Genomic DNA, 21,026 nt, shown 5'->3' on the forward strand with positions numbered 1-21,026 from the left:
TGGGTGAGGAAAGTGGACAGTGGAAGCATGTGACTAAGAGAACCAGGCAGAGGAAAAGACGGGCTAGTGAAGAAGAAATAGAGCTCAGGAACAGGTTTGTGGAGTTGGAAAATGAAGAAGGGGCACAGCAGGTGGTCACTGAAGGTGAGAGGGCAAGGAAGAAGAGAAGAGAAGCTAGTCCTATAGGATGAGGGGAAGAGCCAATGGAGATAACACCACCAAATATGAGCCCCAGGAGGATACGGGATGGGTTGCAGAGGATTGCAAGAGACAATAGGAATCAAGAGGACTTGCAGCCAGAGGGAACAGGGGATAGACCAGAGAATCGCACCATCACCAGGAAAAGGCAAGTCTACGTGATTGGGGAATCCTTACTGATAAGAGTAGACAGGCCTGTAACCAGAACTGATCCAGAGAACAGAAGGGTGTGCTGTCTGCCAGGTGCAAAGATACTGGATGAGGACCTGAGGCTGAAGAGGATCCTAACAGGAGTGGGAAAGAATCCACTGATTGTCCTTCATGTGGGAATAAATGATACGGCTAGATTCTCGCTGGAACGTATCAAGGGAGACTATGCCGGGCTGTTGAAGACGTTTAAGGAAATCGAGGCTCAGGTGATCTTCGGTGGGATTCTGCCTGTTCCTAGAGAAGGGCAACAAAGGTGTGAAAAGATTATGATGATCAACAGATGGCTCAGGCAGTGGTGCTATAAGGAGGGCTTTGGGATGTATGGCCACTGGGAAGCATTCGTGGACAGAAGACTGTTTTCTCGGGATCGACTTCACCTGAGCAGGGAGGGAAATAGACTTCTAGGATGGAGGCTGGCACAACTGATTAAGAGAGCATTAAACTAGGAAATTGGGGGAGATGGTTGGGAGATGTCCAGGTAATCTCCATGCCAGATTTTAACATTGAGAGGGAAGAAAACGAAGTAAGAAAGGATACAGCCATGGGTAGGAGAATGGACATAAGAAGGAAGGGTAGTGTAGATACCAGTCTAATAAGTGATACTGGCGGTAGAATGTCTGTGCCTACTTAGGTAAAGAATGTCAGCGAAGCCAAACAGCAAAAATTAAGATGTTTGTATACTAATGCAAGGAGCCTAGGTAACAAAATGGAGGAACGAGAGCTACTGGTGCAGGAAGTGAAACCAGATATTATAGGGATAACAGAAACATGGTTGAATAGTAGTCATGACTGGAGTTACAGGTATTGAAGGGTATGTGCTGTTTAGGAAAGACAGAAATGAAGGCAAAGGTGGTGGAGTAGCATTGTATATCAGTGATGAGGTAGACTGTAAAGAAATAAGAGGTGATGAAATGGATAAGACAGAGTCTGTCTGGGCAAAAATCACATTGGGGAAGAAAGCTACTAGAGCCTCCACTGGGATAGTACTTGGGGTGTGCTATAGACCACTGGGATATGATTTGGATATGGATAGAGACCTCTTTAATATTCTTAATGAAGTAAATACTAATGGGAATTGTGTGATCATGGGAGACTTTAACTTCCCAGATATAGACTGGAGGACAAGTGCTAGTAATAATAATAGGGCTCAGATTTTGCCCAATGCGATAGCTGATGGATTCCTTCACCAAGTAGTTACTGAACCAACAAGAGGGGATGCCATTTTAGATTTGGTTTTGGTGAGTAGTGAGGACCTCATAGAAGAAATCATTGTAGGGCACAACCTTGGTTTGAACGATCGTGAGCTAATTCAGTTCAAACTGAATGGAAGGATAAACAAAAATAGATCTGTGATGAGGGTTTTTGATTTCAAAAGGGCTAACTTTAAAAAATTAAGGAAATTAGGGAAGTGGATTGGACTGAAGAACTTGTGGATCTAAAGGCAGAGGAGGCTGGAATTCCTTCAAGTCAAGGTTGCAGAAACTATCAGAAGCCTGCATCCCAAGAAAGGGGAAAAATCCCATAGGCAGGAGTTGTGGACCAAGGTGGATGAGCAAGCATCTCAGAGAGGTGATTAAGAAAAAGGAGAAGAGAGGGATCAGCAAGGAAAGCTACCTTACTGAGGTCAGAACATGTAGGGATAAAGTGAGAAAGGCCAAAAGCCATGTAGAGTTGGACCTTGCAAAGGGAATTAAAACCAATAGTAAAAGGTTCTATAGCCATACAAATAAGAAGAAAACAAAGAAAGAAGAAGTGGGATCACTAATCACTGAAGATGGAGTGAAGGTTAAGGATAATTTGGGCATGACCCAATATCTAAACAAATACTTTGCCTCAGTCTTTAATGAGGAGCTTAGGGATAATGGTATGATGACAAATAGGAATGAGGATATGGAGGTAGATATTACCACATCTGAGGTAGAAGCCAAACGTGAACAGCTTAATGGGACTAAATCGGGGGGTGCAGATAATCTTCATCCAAGAATATTAAAGGAACTGGCACATGAAATTGCAAGCCCATTAGCAAGAATTTTTAATGAATCTGTGAACTCAGGGATTGTACTGTATGACTGGAGAATTGCTAACATTGTTCCTATTTTTAAGAAAGGGGGGGAAACGTGATCCGGGTAACTACAGGCCTGTTAGTTTGACATCTGTAGTATGAAAGGTCTTGGAAAAAATTTGGAAGGAGAAAGTAGTTAAGGACTTTGAGGTCAGTGGTAATTGGGACAAAATACAACATGGTTTTACAAAAGGTAGATCATGCCAAACCAACCTGATCTCCTTCTTTGAGAAGGTAACAGATTTTTTTAGATAAAGGAAATGCAGTGGATCTAATTTACCTGTATTTCAGAAAGGCATTTGATACGGTTCCACATGGGGAATTATTAGCTAAATTGGAAAAGATGGGGATCAATATGAAAACTGAAAGGTGGATAAGGAACTGGTTAAAGGTGAGACTACAACAGGTCATACTGAAAGGTCAGGCTGGAGGGAGGTTACTAGTGGAGTTCCTCAGGGATCGGTTTTGGGACCAATGTTATTTAATCTTTTTATTACTGACCTTGGCACAAAAAGTGGGAATGTGCTAATAAAGTTTGCGGATGACACGAAGCTGGGAGATATTGCCAATACAGAGAAGGACCAGGATATCATACTGGAAGATCTGGATAACCTAGTAAACTGGAGTAATAGTAATAGGATGAAATTTAATAATGAAAAGTGCAAGGTCATGCATTTAGGGATTAATAACAAATTTTTTGTTATAAACTGGGGACACATCACTTGGAAGTAACAGAGGAGGAGAAGGACCTCTGAGTATTGGTTGATCCCAGGATGACTATGAGCCGCCAATGTGATATGGCCATGAAAAAAAGCAGTCTTGGGGTGCATCAGGCAAGGTATTTCCAGTAGAGATAATGAGGTGTTAGTACTATTATACAAGGCACTGGTGAGACCTCATCTGGAATATTGTTTGCAGTTCTGGTCTCCCATGTTTAAGAAGGATGAATTCAAACTGGAACAGGTACAGAGAAGGGCTGCCAGGATGATCCGAGGAATGGAAAACCTGTCTTATGAAAGGAGACTCAAAGAGCTTGGCTTGTTTATCCTAACCAAAAGAAGGCTGAGGGGAGATATGATTGCTCTCTATGAATATATCCGAGAGATAAATACCAGGGAGGGAGAGGACTTATTTAAGCTCAGCACCAATGTGGACACAAGAACAAATGGATATAAACTGGCCGTCAGGAAGTTTAGATTTGAAATTAGACAAAGGTTTCTAACCATCAGAGGAGTGAAGTTCTGGAATAGCCTTCCAAGGGGAGCAGTGGAGGCAAAAGACATACCTGGCTTCAAGACTAACCTTGATAAATTTATGGAGGGGATGGTATGATGGGATAGCCTAATTTTGGCAATTAATTGATCTTTGACTATTAACAGAAAATATGCCCAGTGGCCTGTGATTGGACGTTAGATGGGGTGGGATCTGAGTTACTACAGAGAATTCTTTCCTGGGTGTCTGGCTGGTGAGTCTTGCCCACATATTCAGGTTTAGCTGATCACCATATTTGGGGTTGGGAAGGAATTTTCCTCCAGGGCAGATTGGCAGAAGCCCTGGGGGTTTTTCGCCTTCTTCTGCTGCGTGGGACACGGGTCACTTGCTGGAGGATTCTCTGCACCTTGAAGTCTTTAAACCACGATTTGAGGACTTCAGTAGCTCAGATGTACGTCAGGGGTTTGCTACAGGAGTGGGTGGGTGAGATTCTGTGATCTGCGTTGTGCAGGAGGTCAGACTAAAGTCTATGATTCTATACTTGAATTAATATTCTCAATTTACCATTATAGTGCTACTGCACTATACTTCAGTGATTCTTATCTGCATATCACCCATTGTCTTTCCCCCTTAATGTCGACTATCCACCCCTGGATATGTGAAGAGCCGGAGTGGTATTTTTCTCAAATTTCCTGAGGTGTGAGCCTACAGCAGAACTTTTGTGTACCCGGAGTTACATCAGAAGAACTGGCATGAACAAACTATTGAGCTATTTGTCTCTTTCAGTTATACTGAAGCAATGTTTCCTACGCACTACATGGGGATAGAAGCTGATTCTTCATTATAAAGTCTTCACCTTTGTATTGTTCTCCTATATGATTTAAAAAAAAGTCCTCTGGTTCATATTTGAGATCTTTAAATAGAATATTTAAAATTCAGTACACATAATTTGAAAATGCTTCTTTTTAGTTCTACTAACTGTATCCTCTGCAAATAAGTTTCTACAGCCTCATGTTAATTCAGCACAGGATGCAGTTATTACTGTCTCTCATGAACACAAAGCATCTTCCCCAGTTCTAACTACCAGCCTAATGTTGTGATGCTATGTGCTATTCGTTCTGTTTTTAAACTAAAAAGCTCAATCCAATTTCTGCAATTGACTGAAAATACTATTACTACATGAGTAACTTGTTTGACAAGTTCTAAGCCCCAAATAATTGGATACCTTTATTTAAAGACACTTCAACTGACTTGTAGTGTGGTCCTGCTCTAAGAAGTTGCTATGCAAAAATGGCACCATATTACCTGCTCCTTGTGTTTACTTAGAATCATGCCTACTGTCTTTAGCAAGAAAATTAAGCTTATACTGTTTTTATTCCTATTAGAGCCAATCTTTTCCTCCTTTTATGTCAGAGATGTGTATTGAGTGTAATTAATTGGAAGATACTGGTACCCCAATTTCACAGGTGTAACTGAAGTTTTAATTTGACCTAAAGAACTTTTATTATAGGAGAAAATAATGAGAATAAAAGAATCCAGGCTGAGTTTGGAGGACTGCCAGTTAACAGAAACACATTTCTAATTTTAAATTGAGCATGTTTACTGTGGAACTCCAAAACGTTTTTCAGTTACTTTTCAGAGAAGAACTCCACATTAGGTGTAATATTATAAACATGATGCTGCATTAAATTCCCTTCTAGGTTTTTTTCCCCCAGTCAATAATCTCAAACTGTGTTTGTGCTTAAATATGGCCACTATTTTAACCTCTGACCATACCACATTATGGTCTGTGGTTTATGGTTAATGTTTTTTAAAGGAAGTAAAAAGGGAAACAATTATTGCCTTAGCTTCCAGAACAATTACAGTTCTTAAAATACAAAAAGTGATTGTTCAGAAATGCTCACTACCAGTAGAACTTTACAGTACAGCGAATATTGCCTTGCTATCTTAGAAAATTAGTCTTGTGCTGAGAAATACGCTTTTTTTACATTTGCACTATCTTAATGAATAAAGCCATAGCAAAATGGTTAATGCAGGTAATGCTTAGTAGAATCATTTCATGCTGAAATTTTAGTTATATTCTGAAGTGTTTTGTTACAAACCTACATTCACTTCAGAAGACTTCATCTGATCAGTAGAAACTGTACTTGATACACTTAGTATTTAAAAAGTAGGTCTTCATGCCATAGTGAAACTTGCTTTTTGAATTTAAATGTGCTGAATTAATTTAAAATCAGTATCTTTAGGTAGGGTTTCTAGTGTTCAGATGGTGGTGATCATGGTGGGGAAATAGACAATATCCACAACAATACAAGCCAACTTACCCATGAAAATCATTAGCTCACTCTGCCACTCCAGACCTTTGTAGTTTGAGGCATTCAGATGTGGGCTAACATGAAAAGGTGCTACAAATACTCTGTCAACATGTGTTCGGGGGCTTATTCCTTCACCCACTTACTTCCCTGGTCCTTCTCGCATGAACAGAGAGCAACAATACCCGAAGTCCAAAGGTGCAAACAATTCGATGTTTATTGGGGTGAACTTCCAGCAAGCATGATTCCAGTTTCCTTCCTTAGTGTCCCCCTTCCCAGCTCTGACACCACAGAGCCTTACACCTGTGTCCCTGTTCCCATTCCTGCCCTTAGCCAAACATGATTCCAATTTCCTTACCCCCCATTCCCTGTTCCCATTTCCACCTTTAGCAAAACATGATTCCAATTTTCCCACCCCCACTCCCTGTTCCCATTTCCCCTCCCCACATGCACCCACTCACTTCCTGATTGACTGCAGACTATCCAGTAAAATTGAGTTCTGCTTAGCTATACCTTAACTAATCATTTTCCTGAAATTAAACTAACCAATCCTAACATACTGTAACATGATTATGTAACCAATTCTATCCCACCACCTTAATTAGTTTACACCCAGCAAAATTAATTATACAGCAGACAGAAACAATCACAGAACCAGACAGAGATTATACAGACAAACAATAGCAAAGTGGGAACTATAATGACAAAACAATACAGAAGTGAGGATTTCACATCTCAGCTATTGATAAGTGAGTTCTTGCCAGATAGGATGCTATCAAACTAAGTTTCCTTTTACATCTTCTAGGCACTTCCCTTTCTCTGGAGGTGACAGGCATTATCAGGACAGGAGAGTATTCCTAACAGCCCAATAGCACCTTCTTTCAATGTGACTAGTTTGGAATGTGAGGATGTGACCGGTCGCTTTCCAGCTTATGACTGCCTCTGTTGCTTAGCCAAAGGCCTTAGCCTAAGAACAGGGCCTCAGACTGTCACAGTAAGAGAAAGACCTTACACCGGCAGACAATGATTTTGATTCTTTCTTTTATACCTCTATAACTAGCCAAGTGATAAGAATACACCTAAATTCTTAGAGTACAGGCCTTTACAGACAGGCCTGAATATCTATATCCTAACATTATGGTTAAATAATGCTGTGTATATAAGGCCTTCCAGATTTCTGATTTTCTGTGGTCTAAAACTGGAAGACTTTATTATTAGAATATTAATTAATTTAGGCTACCATTTTTAGTAGAATTGGGAAGTTAAATATTTAATCAGTAGTGACTACAAATTTCTGTCTTTGTGCTTGTTAAGTAAGCTAATGTTTCATTTCATAATACTTTTTCAGATATTATGGAAGAGGGAAGCAGTATTGCAGTATTGGTGCCAAATATTGTGGAACAGGAAGCTGTACTGATTTCTGAAACGGTCATTGGCTCAACACTAGAAAGCAGTGAAGATCATAGAAAATGTAAAACTGATCCTCTAATCCATGTTATCCAAAAATTAAGCAAAATAGTAGAAAGTGAGAAGTCACAGAGATGCCTTTTAATAGGGAAAAAACGTTCCCATCCTAATACTTCTACACCATCTTTTGAAACACAAGATCTTTGTGAGATCCCAGCTAAAACAATGGAACTGCCTGTTATTGGCATTAAAAAGACTGATGAGCTACAAGCAGATTATGTAACCAATTGTCTTCCACAAAGTAAAAGAAAGGTTATATGCTACCAGTGTGGCCTATGTAAATTTCTATCACCATCTCTTTCTATACTACAAGAACATATAAAACAACATGGTCAACAGAATGAAATTATATTAATGTGCTCAGAATGCCACTTTGCTTCTAAAAACCAAGAAGAACTTGAAGTTCATGTCAGAATTCACCATGAGAATGATGGCAAAAACCAGCCAAATGTGCAACAATGTGTAAATCTCTCAGCTTCATCTTTGCAAGGGCCAGCGGAAGGAAGTGTCAAAGCAGGCACTGATCAGGCAGTAAATCTGGACTGTAAAGGCATAACTCGGTCTACTCCTATAGCTGAAATGGGTGGGAGAAAATGGTATACTTATGAGCAGTATGGCATGTATAGGTGCTTAATTTGTAGCTACACTTGTGGTCAGCAAAGAATGTTAAAAACACATGCATGGAAACATGCAGGTGAGGTTGACTGTTCCTATCCTATATTTGAAGAAGAAAATGAGCCTGCTATCTTGTCAGATGCAACTATAACTCATACACCTCATAGTGTGGATACAATTGTTCTCTCTCTAGAAAATAATGAACTAGATATCCATAGCGACCATTCTCTTCAGCTCCAGATTTGTAGCTCTGAGCAACTGTCATGTAAATCTCCACCAGTGGTAGAAAATGGAAGAGAGGAGGAGGTCCTAAGTCAATCAACAGCCCTTTCCCCTACTGGAGAACCGTTAGAGGAAACCATGTCGGATACAGATACAGAGCAAGATAATTTGATAACTGATAGCCTACTTTCATCAGCACAGAAAATCATTAACTGTAGCCCAAATAAGAAAGGTCATGTTAATGTAATAGTAGAGCGCTTGCCAAGTGCTGAAGAAACTGTTTTACAAAAACCTTTCTTAATGAACACTGACATTGAAGCTGAGAAAAAATTAATCTCAGAGGAGTCCCAGGTTGTGTGTGAAGGACCTGGTGAAGTTTATCACTCAGATGAAATTGAAGAAGTAATAATAGGATGGAGCAATACTGAGAAGAAAGATGATGATTTAATCTCTAATAAAGGCATAGCAGCTGATGAAAATGCCCCTCCTGTGCGAAGAAGAACAAATTCAGAGTCTCTGAGACTGCACTCGTTAGCTGCAGAAGCTCTTGTTACAATGCCTATCAGAGCTGCAGAACTAACAAGATCCAGCTTTAGGGCCTTCGCTGCGGTAAACTCTTTAGATACAGATACAGGACAAAGACAGTCGGATGGCGCTTGTGCAGCCCATTCTAAAATGGTATCATCACTTAAAAACCCTCCAGAGGGATTAACTAGTTTAAACCAAAGTGACTGTGCAATAATGGAGCTACAGAAGGACAAACCAGAGCTATCAGAAGCACCAATTAAAATGGGCATTAGTATGTCGCTGCTCACAGTAATTGAAAAATTGAGAGAGAGGACAGATCAGAATGCTTCTGATGATGACATTTTGAAAGAATTACAGGACAATGCACAATGCCAACCTGTGAATGACATGAACATGCCAGGAAGTAACCTGGTAGAGTACATACCTAATGTAGATCGACCATACCGCTGTCGCCTATGCCATTATAGCAGTGGCAATAAGGGCTACATAAAACAACACTTGAGAGTCCATCGTCAAAGGCAACCATATCAGTGTCCTATTTGTGAGCATATAGCTGACAATAGTAAAGATTTAGAAAGCCACATGATCAACCACTGCAAAACCAGAATGTATCAATGCAAGCAATGTGAAGAATCCTTTCATTATAAGGTGAAGTTATTTCCTTTGCATCTGTCTAGAATAGCAGTTTAACTGTTTGCTACTAATTAACTGTTTTGTTACTTTCTTTTAATTAAACTAAGTTAACCACAGGAATTATCAAAGTATGGCATCTTGGCTGCAACGTCATTACAAATGGAGACTATTAGAACTACTCTTGTACTACTGTATTCTTGCAACATGTCTTGCAACCTCAAGTTATTTATTTTTACATGTCCTCTGTTTCTTTGTGAAAAATATTACATTTTCAGTGAGAGTCATCATAGTGACCCATTAATGCCCTACTTCTGGCCTGTTAACCTGTAGAAATAACAGGAGGGAATGGAAGCATTAGGAGGGGATAGTCTAGATAACCTAATAGTCCACTTCAGAGTGGACTCAAACATGACCCCTCATTGGGAGTGGGTGCAAAACCAGAGATGGTTCTTCTAGAACAAGGTTTCTCAAATTCATTGCACTACAACCCCCTTCTGACAGCAACAATTACTACATGACCCCAGGAGTGGAGACTGAGCTCACCCAAGCCCTGCTGCCCCAGGCGGGGGGCCTGTAACCTGAGCCCTGCCACCCAGGACTGCAGCTGTTGGGCTTCGGTCCTGGGTGGTGCGGCTTTGGCCCCAGCAAGTCTAAGTCAGCCCTGGTGACCCCATTAAAATAGGGTCCCGACCCACTGTTCTAGAAACTTTAGCCCAGAAAAATCTTCTGAGAGATAAAAATTTCTTTATTTCTCATTCTGTTGCTGCTTCATGGAACAGATGTTATGCAGGGGACCAAATCTGAAAAATTACAGTCCAGAGCTGAATACTGTGCCACGGTCACAGTTTTAGCCTCTCTGTTTAACACATTAGTGTTGCAGGATGATGCATTTATATGTGAATTTAGTGCTTATGAAAAGATATCGATAGCACTGGTAACTGTAGTCTTTCAGTCATTCACACAATTGGGACCAGCACAGGCAATGGCAGTGCAAACTTGCCCACTTGTCCTGTTCAATCTTAATTTGGGAGGACAACATTTAGATTAAAGTAAGTCACCTCCATAGTTGATGAGAATTTTTGTCATGGCCAGTAGAAGGTGGAATGACATCTTTCATCTAAGCCTCTGGATAATCACCAGAAAACATAGGCACTACTGATCTGGTCCACATTTGAATCTGTGAATTAGAACTGATTGCTTCTCTATCCTATTACCAGTAACCTGAGCTACCCAGTCCTCTTTTCTCCTATTTTCCTCCTATCCCCATCCCCCTCATTTCACTGAGAAGAAATTTTTCCTATTAGGATTTTATTATTCTTTGAGAGTTTCAGTATATTACTATATTATATCTGAATGTGAAGAAAAGTTTAATCTTAAAATTATTTTACATTTAGAAGAACAGGAAGTTACTTCAACAGGTCACTTTTTTCTAATGATCGATTTTGCTTTTTAAAAAAAAAGCTTCTTGCTATTTAGTATCTGTCAGATATCTAATGTCTACTCTTTAAAACAGTCAAAAGCATTTCATTCATTGAGTTGTCATCTTAGTACCATTTTTTGCATTTTATATGTTGTACAGTTAGTCAATTAACTGAGGCATTCTGCAAATACATATGAGCTAATGTAAACAATAGCTTTGCAAATTAGTGCAACATGAAGTGACCACTGTGTATTTATAAAAAGAAAAGGAGGAATTGTGGCACCTTAGAGACTAACAAATTTATTTGAGCATAAGCTTTCGTGAGCTACAGCTCACTTCATCGGATGTAGCTCACAAAAGCTTATGCTCAAATAAATTTGTTAGTCTCTGAGGTGCCACAAGTCCTCCTTTTCTTTTTGCTGATACAGACTACGTGGCTGCTACTCTGAAACCTGTGTATTTATAGAGTCTAAACTTAAATATTTTAGGGAAAGGTGATTTGTTTTTTTGTTTGTTTGTCTTTTAACAGAGTCAGCTGCGAAATCATGAGAGAGAGCAACACAGTCTTCCAGATCTGCTCTCAACAGCAACATCTAACAAACTAATAGTTTCCAGCGAGGCAGATGAAAGAGAAGGTACTGTATATATTTTTATATAAGATACCAGTAAAGAGTCAAATTTATAGTGTTGCTACTGGTGTGTTGTATTATGAGCTTATGTTTCTCAAAATTTTCATTTAGGCAGAAAATTGTTATGCTTAATCTCAGCCCAAATGTGTGCAGGGTTTTCAGAAGACTTGGGAAAATTGCATGGTTTTGACATACCCTATCAGCATTTGACAAGCAGTGTCTTTAACCAGTTGAGATACTTTTGTGTGTGTGCACAGGGATAGCTCAGATCACTTCTTTTTTAAAATATCTATTGCCGTGGATATAGTCCTTTATGGACTAATGTCCTTTGAGTTTTAGGAAATATTTTTAGAAAATTGCAGAGTGGATGTGGAAGAGATTTTTTTTTTTTAACTGACTTTCAAATAAGCATACTCACATGGACACGCTCTTGAATGTCATACTTCAAAATTATTTTATTGTATCTCTATTATGGAAGCATTAATCATAATATCACTTACGTATAGTAGGTAAAAATATTTCCCAGTTTACATGAGGGGGAATAAATAAACAAAGCATCTGTTTCCTCTACCACTCTTTGCTGGTCTTTTTAAATCTAGTTTGTAAGCTCTTTGGAGCAGGAACGGTCTCCTGCAATATGTGTATATATAGCACTTAGCACAATGGGACCCAGATCTCAATTCGGGCCTCTAGGTGTGTTGTAATATGTATAACAACAAAGTGGCTAAGGGCCCAGTTCTGTCACCCTTACTCATGTTTTGTAAGGACAACAGTAATCCCATTGAAATCAGTGGGACCATTCATGGAGTAAGGAAGGTATTGCTTAATGTGAGCAAGTATGGGCTGTTAGTAATTTGCCCAGAGCCATATGGTAAGTGTCAGAATAGAGTTAGAAATATAGTTCCTGGCTCCCAGTCCCATAGTTATGCTACTAAACCATCCTGGCTCTTATTTACTGGCTCTGACATTAAATATATAAGTCAGAAAAATCAGTTATTTACCTCACCAGCACTAAATAAATTTACCTGTTAGCTTCCTTTTTGTCCTTCTAGAAGCCACCTGGGATTTAGATATATATAATTCCAGGAGATTGAGCTTTAGTGTTTTGTTACTTTCTTCAGGCCCAAGTTCAAGAAAATGCTAGATGAGTTTTGTAGGGGTTTTGTTTTGGTTGGCTGATTTTTGATGGGGCATGGGTATGCAGGAAGAGCTCCTTAGTAGAAGAAAAAGCGCTCTTCAAGCACACCTGTCATTCTTCAAAAGAAATAACATGAGCATTTTTATAGAGGTGATGGAAAATAAGTGTTGCTGGTTTTGCTTTGGTATAGATGTTTGCACAGCTGTGATTATCACCATTGTCAATGCTTGCAATTGTTTAACCCAAGATTTTTAGAAGTGACTAATGATTTTGGGTGCGTCAGTTTTTGGGTGCCCAACTTAAAACACGTGAAATGGGCCTGATTTTCAGAAGGTGCTAAGCAGCTCCTCTAGAAAATCTGGCCCCATTTAAGGTGTTTCTGTTAAAGACCCAAAAATTGAAAGAACCAAAACTGCTAATCATCTTTGAAAATCTTGCTCTTTAAAAAAATTTTTTTTTTTTTTGCAATTCTTGCAAATTAAGGACTTGATCTTGTAATTTCTCTGCTAGGGAAACTCCTATTCAGGAAGCTAGGCCTGACCTAAATTTACTTTAAACATTTTAATAATTTTCACTCATTTTTACCTTATGTAAAATGTTACGGTCATTCATTTTAGATGGATATTTACCAGAAATTAAAGTTGGTAATAGGATTTGAGTGAAAATGTTTCTCCTTTTAAACTTTCATTAAACTATATTTTGGAAAGCTTAAATTATTTAAAAAACAATTTACAATCAAATTATAGCACCACTATCATGTCAAACAGATATCATCCCTACAAAGCTACCCAAAATAAAGAAATTTATGGTATAGCATCTGTTTATATGAGAGATTCTGAACTGGAACAGTTTCATTTTTTGTTTATGAAATAGTCAGTCCAAACATCTCTTTATTCATCATGTTATACAGTAAACTTAAAGGAAGCATTATAACACTGGATATTATTGGATTGTAAATGCCTAATAATGGACTATAGTAATAAGCTGTATTATAGGAGCACCTGTTCTTGCTGCTAAAATAAGGATTGTCATTTCCCACATACACAGTGCACAAATCTCTTCCAAAAAAACCCACAAAATCATGTGGGGAGGAAAATAATTCCAAACTGGCAATTTAACTACAGCCCGGAACATATGATGGATCATAACTTAACTGCATTTTGTTAAAGAATAAATCTGAACTAGTGACTAGTATAAGAAATTGCTCCCAAGTGGGTGCTGACTGGTGGTTAGCCACGTCTAACTATGCAATAGAGGATTCGTTTGCAGTATCCTTTTATCTTGTTAGCTACTGTTTCTTTAAAGCCATCTAACTAATAAATACGTAATTCCTTACTAGAAAATAAATTCAGAGCCAAATTAATTCCCACTAATGGAACCTAGCCTTTCTACACTTTGTGGTAGAAAGTTCACTGAAGCGGGAGAGCAATAGCAGAAGCCATTCACAGTTTCTGCTCTGCTGGGGGGTCTGGACCTGATTGGTGTCTTGTGCTAGACCGAAAGCATGTTAATCTCCAGAATACACAGATATGTATCCACCTGTATGAACGAGTGTGACAAAAGCGGTTAATACAAACTTAAGGCTGCCATGCTAACTTCATGGAAGGTTTTTTTGTACAGTAATAAAATGAATGAATTGTGGGGAAAGTTCTGATGTACCTTGCTTTCATCAATTTTAAGGCTGAATCAAAGAATGTAGGCCCAGTATCATTCCATGTCACTTTATCTTGTAGAGATTTCAGAACACTGAGCAATTTTCCACCATGTGTTTCAGTTCATGGGTGGAGCAGAGTTAAGCATGTAGGATCACTTTTTTGTTAAATGTGCATATATACAGTTATCTAATTTTTATGTCCATTAAGTATATGTATTGTTGGCAGAATAAATTCTTGGTAGCATCAGCCTAGAGGTCCAGTCATTGCCACTGGATTTTGCATGTTGAATCTCTACTCTTAGTCACTTTTGGAGTGGTTTTCACTTGGAGGATAAATCAGCTGTCTGCAAACCTCAAATTAATGTAAAGTATTTTTAAAAAATACTTTCACACCATTTATTTGTCCAACTATGAAACAAACTGAAATAAAATGTAGAGGAAGTGGTTTTTGCATGTCTAATTATAATAGGCTGTTCACTCAAATGTTTGCTCTAAAGAATCAAGAAGAACAAGTTTGTATATTTGCATATCATGACATTAAATTTAAAGTAAGACTTTCTTTAATTACATTTGGAAAATCATGGCTTTGCTACTTTATCTCTTTAAAAATGTTGCTTCCAGGTTAGCATTCTTTTCGGATCCCCTTTTTTAAATTGTTAGCTGCATTTATATCTGTCTATCACCTTTTACCTGAGATCTGGAATACTATTAATGTAGAACCCTCAGCAGATGTTTAAACCCCTGTTTCGTCAATTGCTACTATCTGGAATAGAGCTAGTTGTAATGGTATCAGAGTTACAAATTAAAAGAGTGTCTCAAAATTCTTTTTAGTAACCTCAGCACTTTTTATGTAGTCTGTCAGATTTCAGTTTTGGCAATCATTATAATCAAATGTTGATCGGCACTAGGATCTTGGGAGACTTTAAATCTTAGAGTTTAATTCAGACTTACTTTATTCTTCTCTGATATTTTTTGTTATTGTGTGTCTGTTCTTTACCAGTTTTATCTTTCCGAATCCTGACCTCTCCTTTAGGTCAAGGCATTTGGGCTGGGCTTTAGTTCTGGCAAATTACAGAAGCAGTTCAGTTTTGTCCTCGTGCTTTCTCTTGTGCACGAGGTCTGGAACGCTGTTAACGTAGAACACTCAGCAGAAGTTTAAACCCCCGAGTATGTCAGATTCTGTGATCTGGCAGCACAACTAGAACAGCAGTTTAGGACTCCCATCTTATCCACTGCAGTCCTGGCTTTTAAAGCTGATTGTTTTTCTCCTTAAGACAGCAGATTAAATGGGGTGATGTTCCTTCTGTGGGGAAAAGATATGCTCTAGGAATTATTTTGGGGAAGCTGTATGGTCCTGTGTTATATAGGAGTTCAGTCTACATGATCACAATGATCACTCTGTCAGGAGCCACAGAAAAGGATGCTTCCATGAATGCTCCCATCCCTTAACCCTGCCAGGGAAGGGGGTTTCAGTCTGAGCTGTTCATTCATGCTCCTGAATCTATCCTCCCTCCTACTTCCATACCAGAGGAAACTCTGCTGAAGTCACCTCCACAAAAACTGGTTCAACCTGTTCAGCTCTTGGGACTCAGCAAATGGGACTATCCTCGCCACTCAAAAAATGATCAAAATAAGCCCGAAACTCTCCCTGACTCCTCTTCTTCTGCTACTCTTCACTCTCATTTCCCCTATCTCAGCTACTATGAGTAATTCAAGAGTTGATAAAGGAGGAAGCATTGATCAGGTTTTTTTTTTTTTTTTTTCCCAAACCAAATTGGCAAGAAGGCCATTGTACATGGACCTAAGTAGAGATGTTGCTAAAATCACTCCCTCTTTCTAGGAAGGAACTCCTATCCCAGGACTAATCCCTATATCACATTTCAGAATACCTGAGCCTGACAGCCTGGCTATTGATTGGCAAATCTTAAACAAGACAGAATACTCCTAGCCTCACACCGGCCTTTTATGCACTTAGCATTCACGAGGACAAAATTCTCCTGTTAAAATAGAAGGATCAAATGTAGGAAACCAGACCTTACAGTTTTTCTGGATTTCTTCCCTGAGTCTAAGACTTCCCATTATTATTTAAAGCTGAAACACACGATGCAATGTCAAACACAGGCTCATGTAGTGTCTTGTAGGTCGCCTGGTGGTGTCAATGTTCCTTATGGCAAAGTGTATCCAAACCAACGGGTAAACCTTTCTTCCCTATCTGGACTCTGCTAACAATATTACAAGCCCTCATGACCCATCCATTCTACCTGATGGAATCTAATTCCCCTTTTTGTGTATGTGTGTGTGTAGTGGTGTGGAGGAAGGCAGAGTTCTGTTTCCTGTTCACAGTCATGTCAGCAAGAAGAGTTTTTGGAATCTCTGTTCTTACAAAATTTGGAACTTGTGTCTTCAGCAAAGGACATAGTTGTCCTTGAACCCCAGAATCATTCATTTCCAGGTCAAGTTTCCTTCATACTTCATAGGAAATCATCCTTTCTTGATTTGCCCAGTTCAACCCCCAAGTATAGCATGTAGTAGATATGAGAAGTGCTGTTAAAATATATCTGAGTAAAAATGACCATTTCAGGAAAATGTCTAGATTTCTCTCCTTTCCTCTTAAATGCCTGTGCCTGAAATCTTTCTCATCTGGGTGTAGCGAGTGTGGTATGATTGACGCTTATTCAACTGAAAAAAAGCCAGTCCAGAAGGGATGAGAGCCCGCTCAACACAGGTTCGGAGGCAGAAAGAGCATCATCCACTATGGTGGAAATCTGCATGGCTGCCACATGATCTGCCACATCAGTATATGTTTATAAAGGTCTAGAAGGTTGACCTTTGTTCCTCTGTGGAAGCATCCTTCAGCAGGAAGGTGCTCCAAGTGATGGTCCCAAAATTGGTTATTATTTTTAGGGAAAGGGGACGTTCTCCCTTCTGTCCGAGCTATTGCTCCCTCCTACTAACTTTTCCTTTCTGCTTGCCATGTCACAAGTCTCAGATAGGAGAAACATCAGGATCCAGAATGGAAAACTTGTTACTTGATTACTTTGGTTCAGGGATTCCTCTCTACCCCACTCTGTCCCACTTGAAAAGTTTTCCAGTAATCTACACCCTGGTCATTTCAAGGCCCATGTATGTATCTAACACAGTTAGGTATTATTAAATGTAATCTACTAATAAGAACTTGGTATGAGGATGGAAGGGTTGTAACCAAGCTCCAGAACCTTGTTGATGAATCTGAACTATCTTCCAGTATTTGCAAGAAGAAACGCACAGCTTAAATGTCTTACATTGGCTGAGATGTCAGTCCCAGAAAGGAAATATTTAGGTATTTCAGACTGAAAAAAGTTAATATTTTCCTCTATTTACACTCATTTTTTAGTTCTTACAAAAATCTAGATTATCTCCTTAACGGTTTATATCATACCTTAAATCTGAACATCCCAAACTCTTTTAAGATGATGATGGGGTATGAGTGGGAGATAAAATGGCTCTCCTAGCCAGATCTTTTTCAGGAAGCCTTTGATTTTGTTTGTTCTGTTAATTGTTTCTTTTTCTTAGTGCCTACCTTTTCCTTGGACTTGATTCTGCAGTGCAGTGAAAATGCTGAGCCCAGCAGTTTCTATAGCATCACTTTATAATACTACAAACCTGAGATTATGACCTGACTGCAGGAATCAGAGAAGGGGAGAGGCTGGATTGTGAGGGAGAATGTACTTCCTAAAATATTAATAGCTCTAATAAATAGCAGGGAGCATGCAGAAGAGACTGGTAAACTAAATTTACATTTATTATGTATAGATATCCATTTCTAGTTTGTTTCAGTGTTGAAGTATCACTTCAAAATGTTGATAATTCATGTTTCATAATTTTATTCAGTCCTGAAACTATTGTCCTAGAACTTCCTATAGTAGAACAAATATATTTCTAAAACAATGAAATGTATTATGTACAGGGAATAAGCCTTCAGTCCAGAAACTCTATAGATGCGATGTGTGTGACTACGCAAGCACAACATATGTTGGGGTACGAAATCACAGACGGATTCATAACTCTGATAAGCCATACAGGTGAGTGTCTTAATTGTTGTTCACTATCGCTGGGCTTTTGAACAGCTTAACTTAAAAGTTTAAATTGCTCATGTGTTTATTTTAAAAGCGGCAAAGAGTCCTGTGGCACCTTGTAGACTAACAGACGGATTGGAGCATAAGCTTTCATGGGTGAATGCCCACTTCTTCTCTACAAGGTCCCACAGGACTCTTTGCCGCTTTTACAGATCCAGACTAACACGGCTACCCCTCTGGTGTTTATTTTAATGACAGTTTGTTTTTAAGGGTATCATTGTAGAAAGCATTTAAAATCAGTTTAAAAGTTTTACTAAGAGGCAAATTAAACTAATCCATTCAAAAATGGAGGGAGCTGCTGGCTCACTCAAACTATATAGTTAGGATCCAATAAGCTTCTTGTGATGGTGCTACAGTATGTATCTTCAGTTGTACATATCTGCTGTTTTTTCTGAATTTGAAACAATGAAATGTGACAATTTGGAGGGGGAAATAATGAAAATGTTACCATATTTTACATTAGATAATTCATTAATGTCTTCAGTTGAAGTGTGGCCGATTTCTGGATTTCCTGTACAGTTGAGTGAGTTTTGGAGTCACTCCACTGCAGAGCGTTATGCCCAGTCATATTTAAAACTTCAAAAGCTTTGTTTTAAACTGGTAAGACACAAATAACAAGGTTCAAATACCTCAGTGGAGTGGGGAGAGGGCAACCATAATTATGGCTACGTTTTAGTCATGGGTATTTTTAGTAAAAGTCACAGACTAGGTCACAGGCAGTAAACAAAAATTCACGTCCCAGGACCCCCACTGGTGCTGGGGGGAGGGTTGGCGGGGCTGGCAGGCTCCCTACCTGGTTCCGCAGTTCCCGCCCTGCAGCAGCAGAGTTTGGGTGTGGGAGGGGGCAGGGGGTTTGGGCACAGGGTGGGGTGAGCCGGGCTCTGGCTCGCTCAGGTGCAAGGCAGAGGCGTGGCCGCCTCCGCCTGCAAGCGCCACCCCTGCAGCTCCTATTGGCAGTGGTTCCCGGACAATGGGAGCTGTGAAGCCAGTGCTCTGGGCGGAGGCAGCACACAGAGCTGCCTGGCCAAACCTTCACCTAGCAGCTGAGCGAGGGGGATGTCGCCACTTCTGGGGAGACCCCAGGTAAGCGCCGCCCAGAGCCCACTTCACCCTGTCCCGTGCCCCAACCCCTGCCCCCTCCCACACCCAAACTCTGCTGCTGCTGGCTGTGTGGGGGAGGGTGGCCCGAGACTGCCCCAGCAGCAGCCGGTGTGTCTGACGCAGGGGCAGCCTGAGCTGCCCCTGAGCCCGATGCACCGGCCTCTGCAGAAGTCACGGAAAGTCACAGAATCCATGATTTCCGTGACAAACCCACAGCCTTAACCATGATGTATTAAGCCCTGCATGATATTGCAAAATTCTGCCCTTTACTTTGCCCCTACACCACTCAGTTTTCCCATAGGTTTTCAATAGGTTCACTGTTACCAATCTTAGATAAAAGACATTTTAATAATTTCCTCATAGGTCTATATAGAAGCTTCAATAATTTGCGTTACTAGTCTGTATTACTCTGGGGGGGGTGTTTTTTTAATAATAGTTCCTTTTCTATTGCAGTTTTCCATTGATTGTTGTATAGATTCAAACAAATGTAATTCATACTCACTCAGTGTGGCATTCTATCCCTCTCTAGTGGCTGGACAGCAGAGGTTAGAGTCCTTACCAGGCTTTGAGCCAGTACAGCTTGGTCTTTTAGTTCATGCAGTGGAAGCTCTGAGTTTTAGATATCCAGGTCTCAGGTTCAAATCTCACTGCTGATGACTCAGCCAGCTGCATTGTGTTACACAGAAATAAACCATAATTTGTTTGTGACAGTGCTTCAGTATTGGTGTTCTAGAATGTTTTTCCAAAAGTATACTTACAGGCAGCTGGAAGATGTTTTATCACAAGCCAAATGTGGGATGTCATAGTGTCTTCACAAAGATCTGGTAAAACTTGGAGATTTAGACATCAAAATTGCTTTAGAATCAAAGACTTATAAGAAGAGCCTTTTTATTGGGGGGCGGTGGAGGTCCCTCCTTTAGATTCACAAGAGTTCTTCATTCAAACTTGACAGTGCTGTGGAAAGCCAGGGTTCCAGCAGGAAAGAAAGGAACAAACCAGAAAATATCAGCTACAATCAGTGATGGCTGGTTCTTGAAATAAGTAGTGAGGTGGTAGGTACCAGAAATCCTCCTTTCCTGTCCCCACTCCAGCTTCCTACCCTCCCCATGCAAGTTGGCCAGATTGTCAATGTGAAAAAAACAAGGACAGCATTACAGCGTCTGACCTGGATGGCTTTGGTGAGAAGGTAGGGAAGTTCCCAGTGAAGTGGGTAGAAAAATGGACTCTCATTGCTCTCACCAACCTCTATCTAATCGAATGAAAAACTGAAACCCTTTACTATAAAAGAATGTGTAAGAGAGAAAAATATGTATTCCATTAAAACCTTGTCTAGATTACAACTTACTTCGGTATACTTTACGTCACTCAGAGAGGTGAATGATCCATACCCCTGAGCGATGTAAGTTATACCGACCAAAGCACCGGTATAGACAGTGCTATGTCAGCGGGAGAGCTTCGCCTGCCAGCATAGCTACCTCCTTTCATGGGAGGGGGAGTAATTAAGCCAATG

The 21,026-nt window shown here is 39.8% G+C and overlaps 1 protein-coding gene across 11 annotated transcripts in view; it reads left to right on the forward strand.

The window, feature by feature from the left end:
* The window catches only part of ZNF507 (zinc finger protein 507), a 59,199-nt gene that overhangs the window by 5,476 nt on the left and 32,697 nt on the right, over window positions 1–21,026 (forward strand). For 10 of the 11 annotated variants that reach the window (XR_005222173.2, XM_037877356.2, XM_037877358.2 and 7 more), the window contains 3 exons: window positions 7,343–9,474; window positions 11,409–11,514; window positions 18,247–18,361. Coding sequence is in view for 9 of the 11 variants with exons in the window: in XM_037877356.2 (XP_037733284.1) it covers window positions 7,348–9,474; window positions 11,409–11,514; window positions 18,247–18,361 (2,348 nt within the window). In the remaining 2 variants the exon portion in view is untranslated. Of the gene's footprint in view, window positions 1–7,342; window positions 9,475–11,408; window positions 11,515–17,852; window positions 18,063–18,246; window positions 18,362–21,026 lie in introns of those variants that run through there. The other variant, XR_005222174.2, reaches the window with a different exon arrangement.

The sequence above is a fragment of the Chelonia mydas genome, chromosome 12 (assembly GCF_015237465.2).
Source record: "Chelonia mydas isolate rCheMyd1 chromosome 12, rCheMyd1.pri.v2, whole genome shotgun sequence".
NCBI lineage: Eukaryota > Metazoa > Chordata > Testudines > Cheloniidae > Chelonia > Chelonia mydas.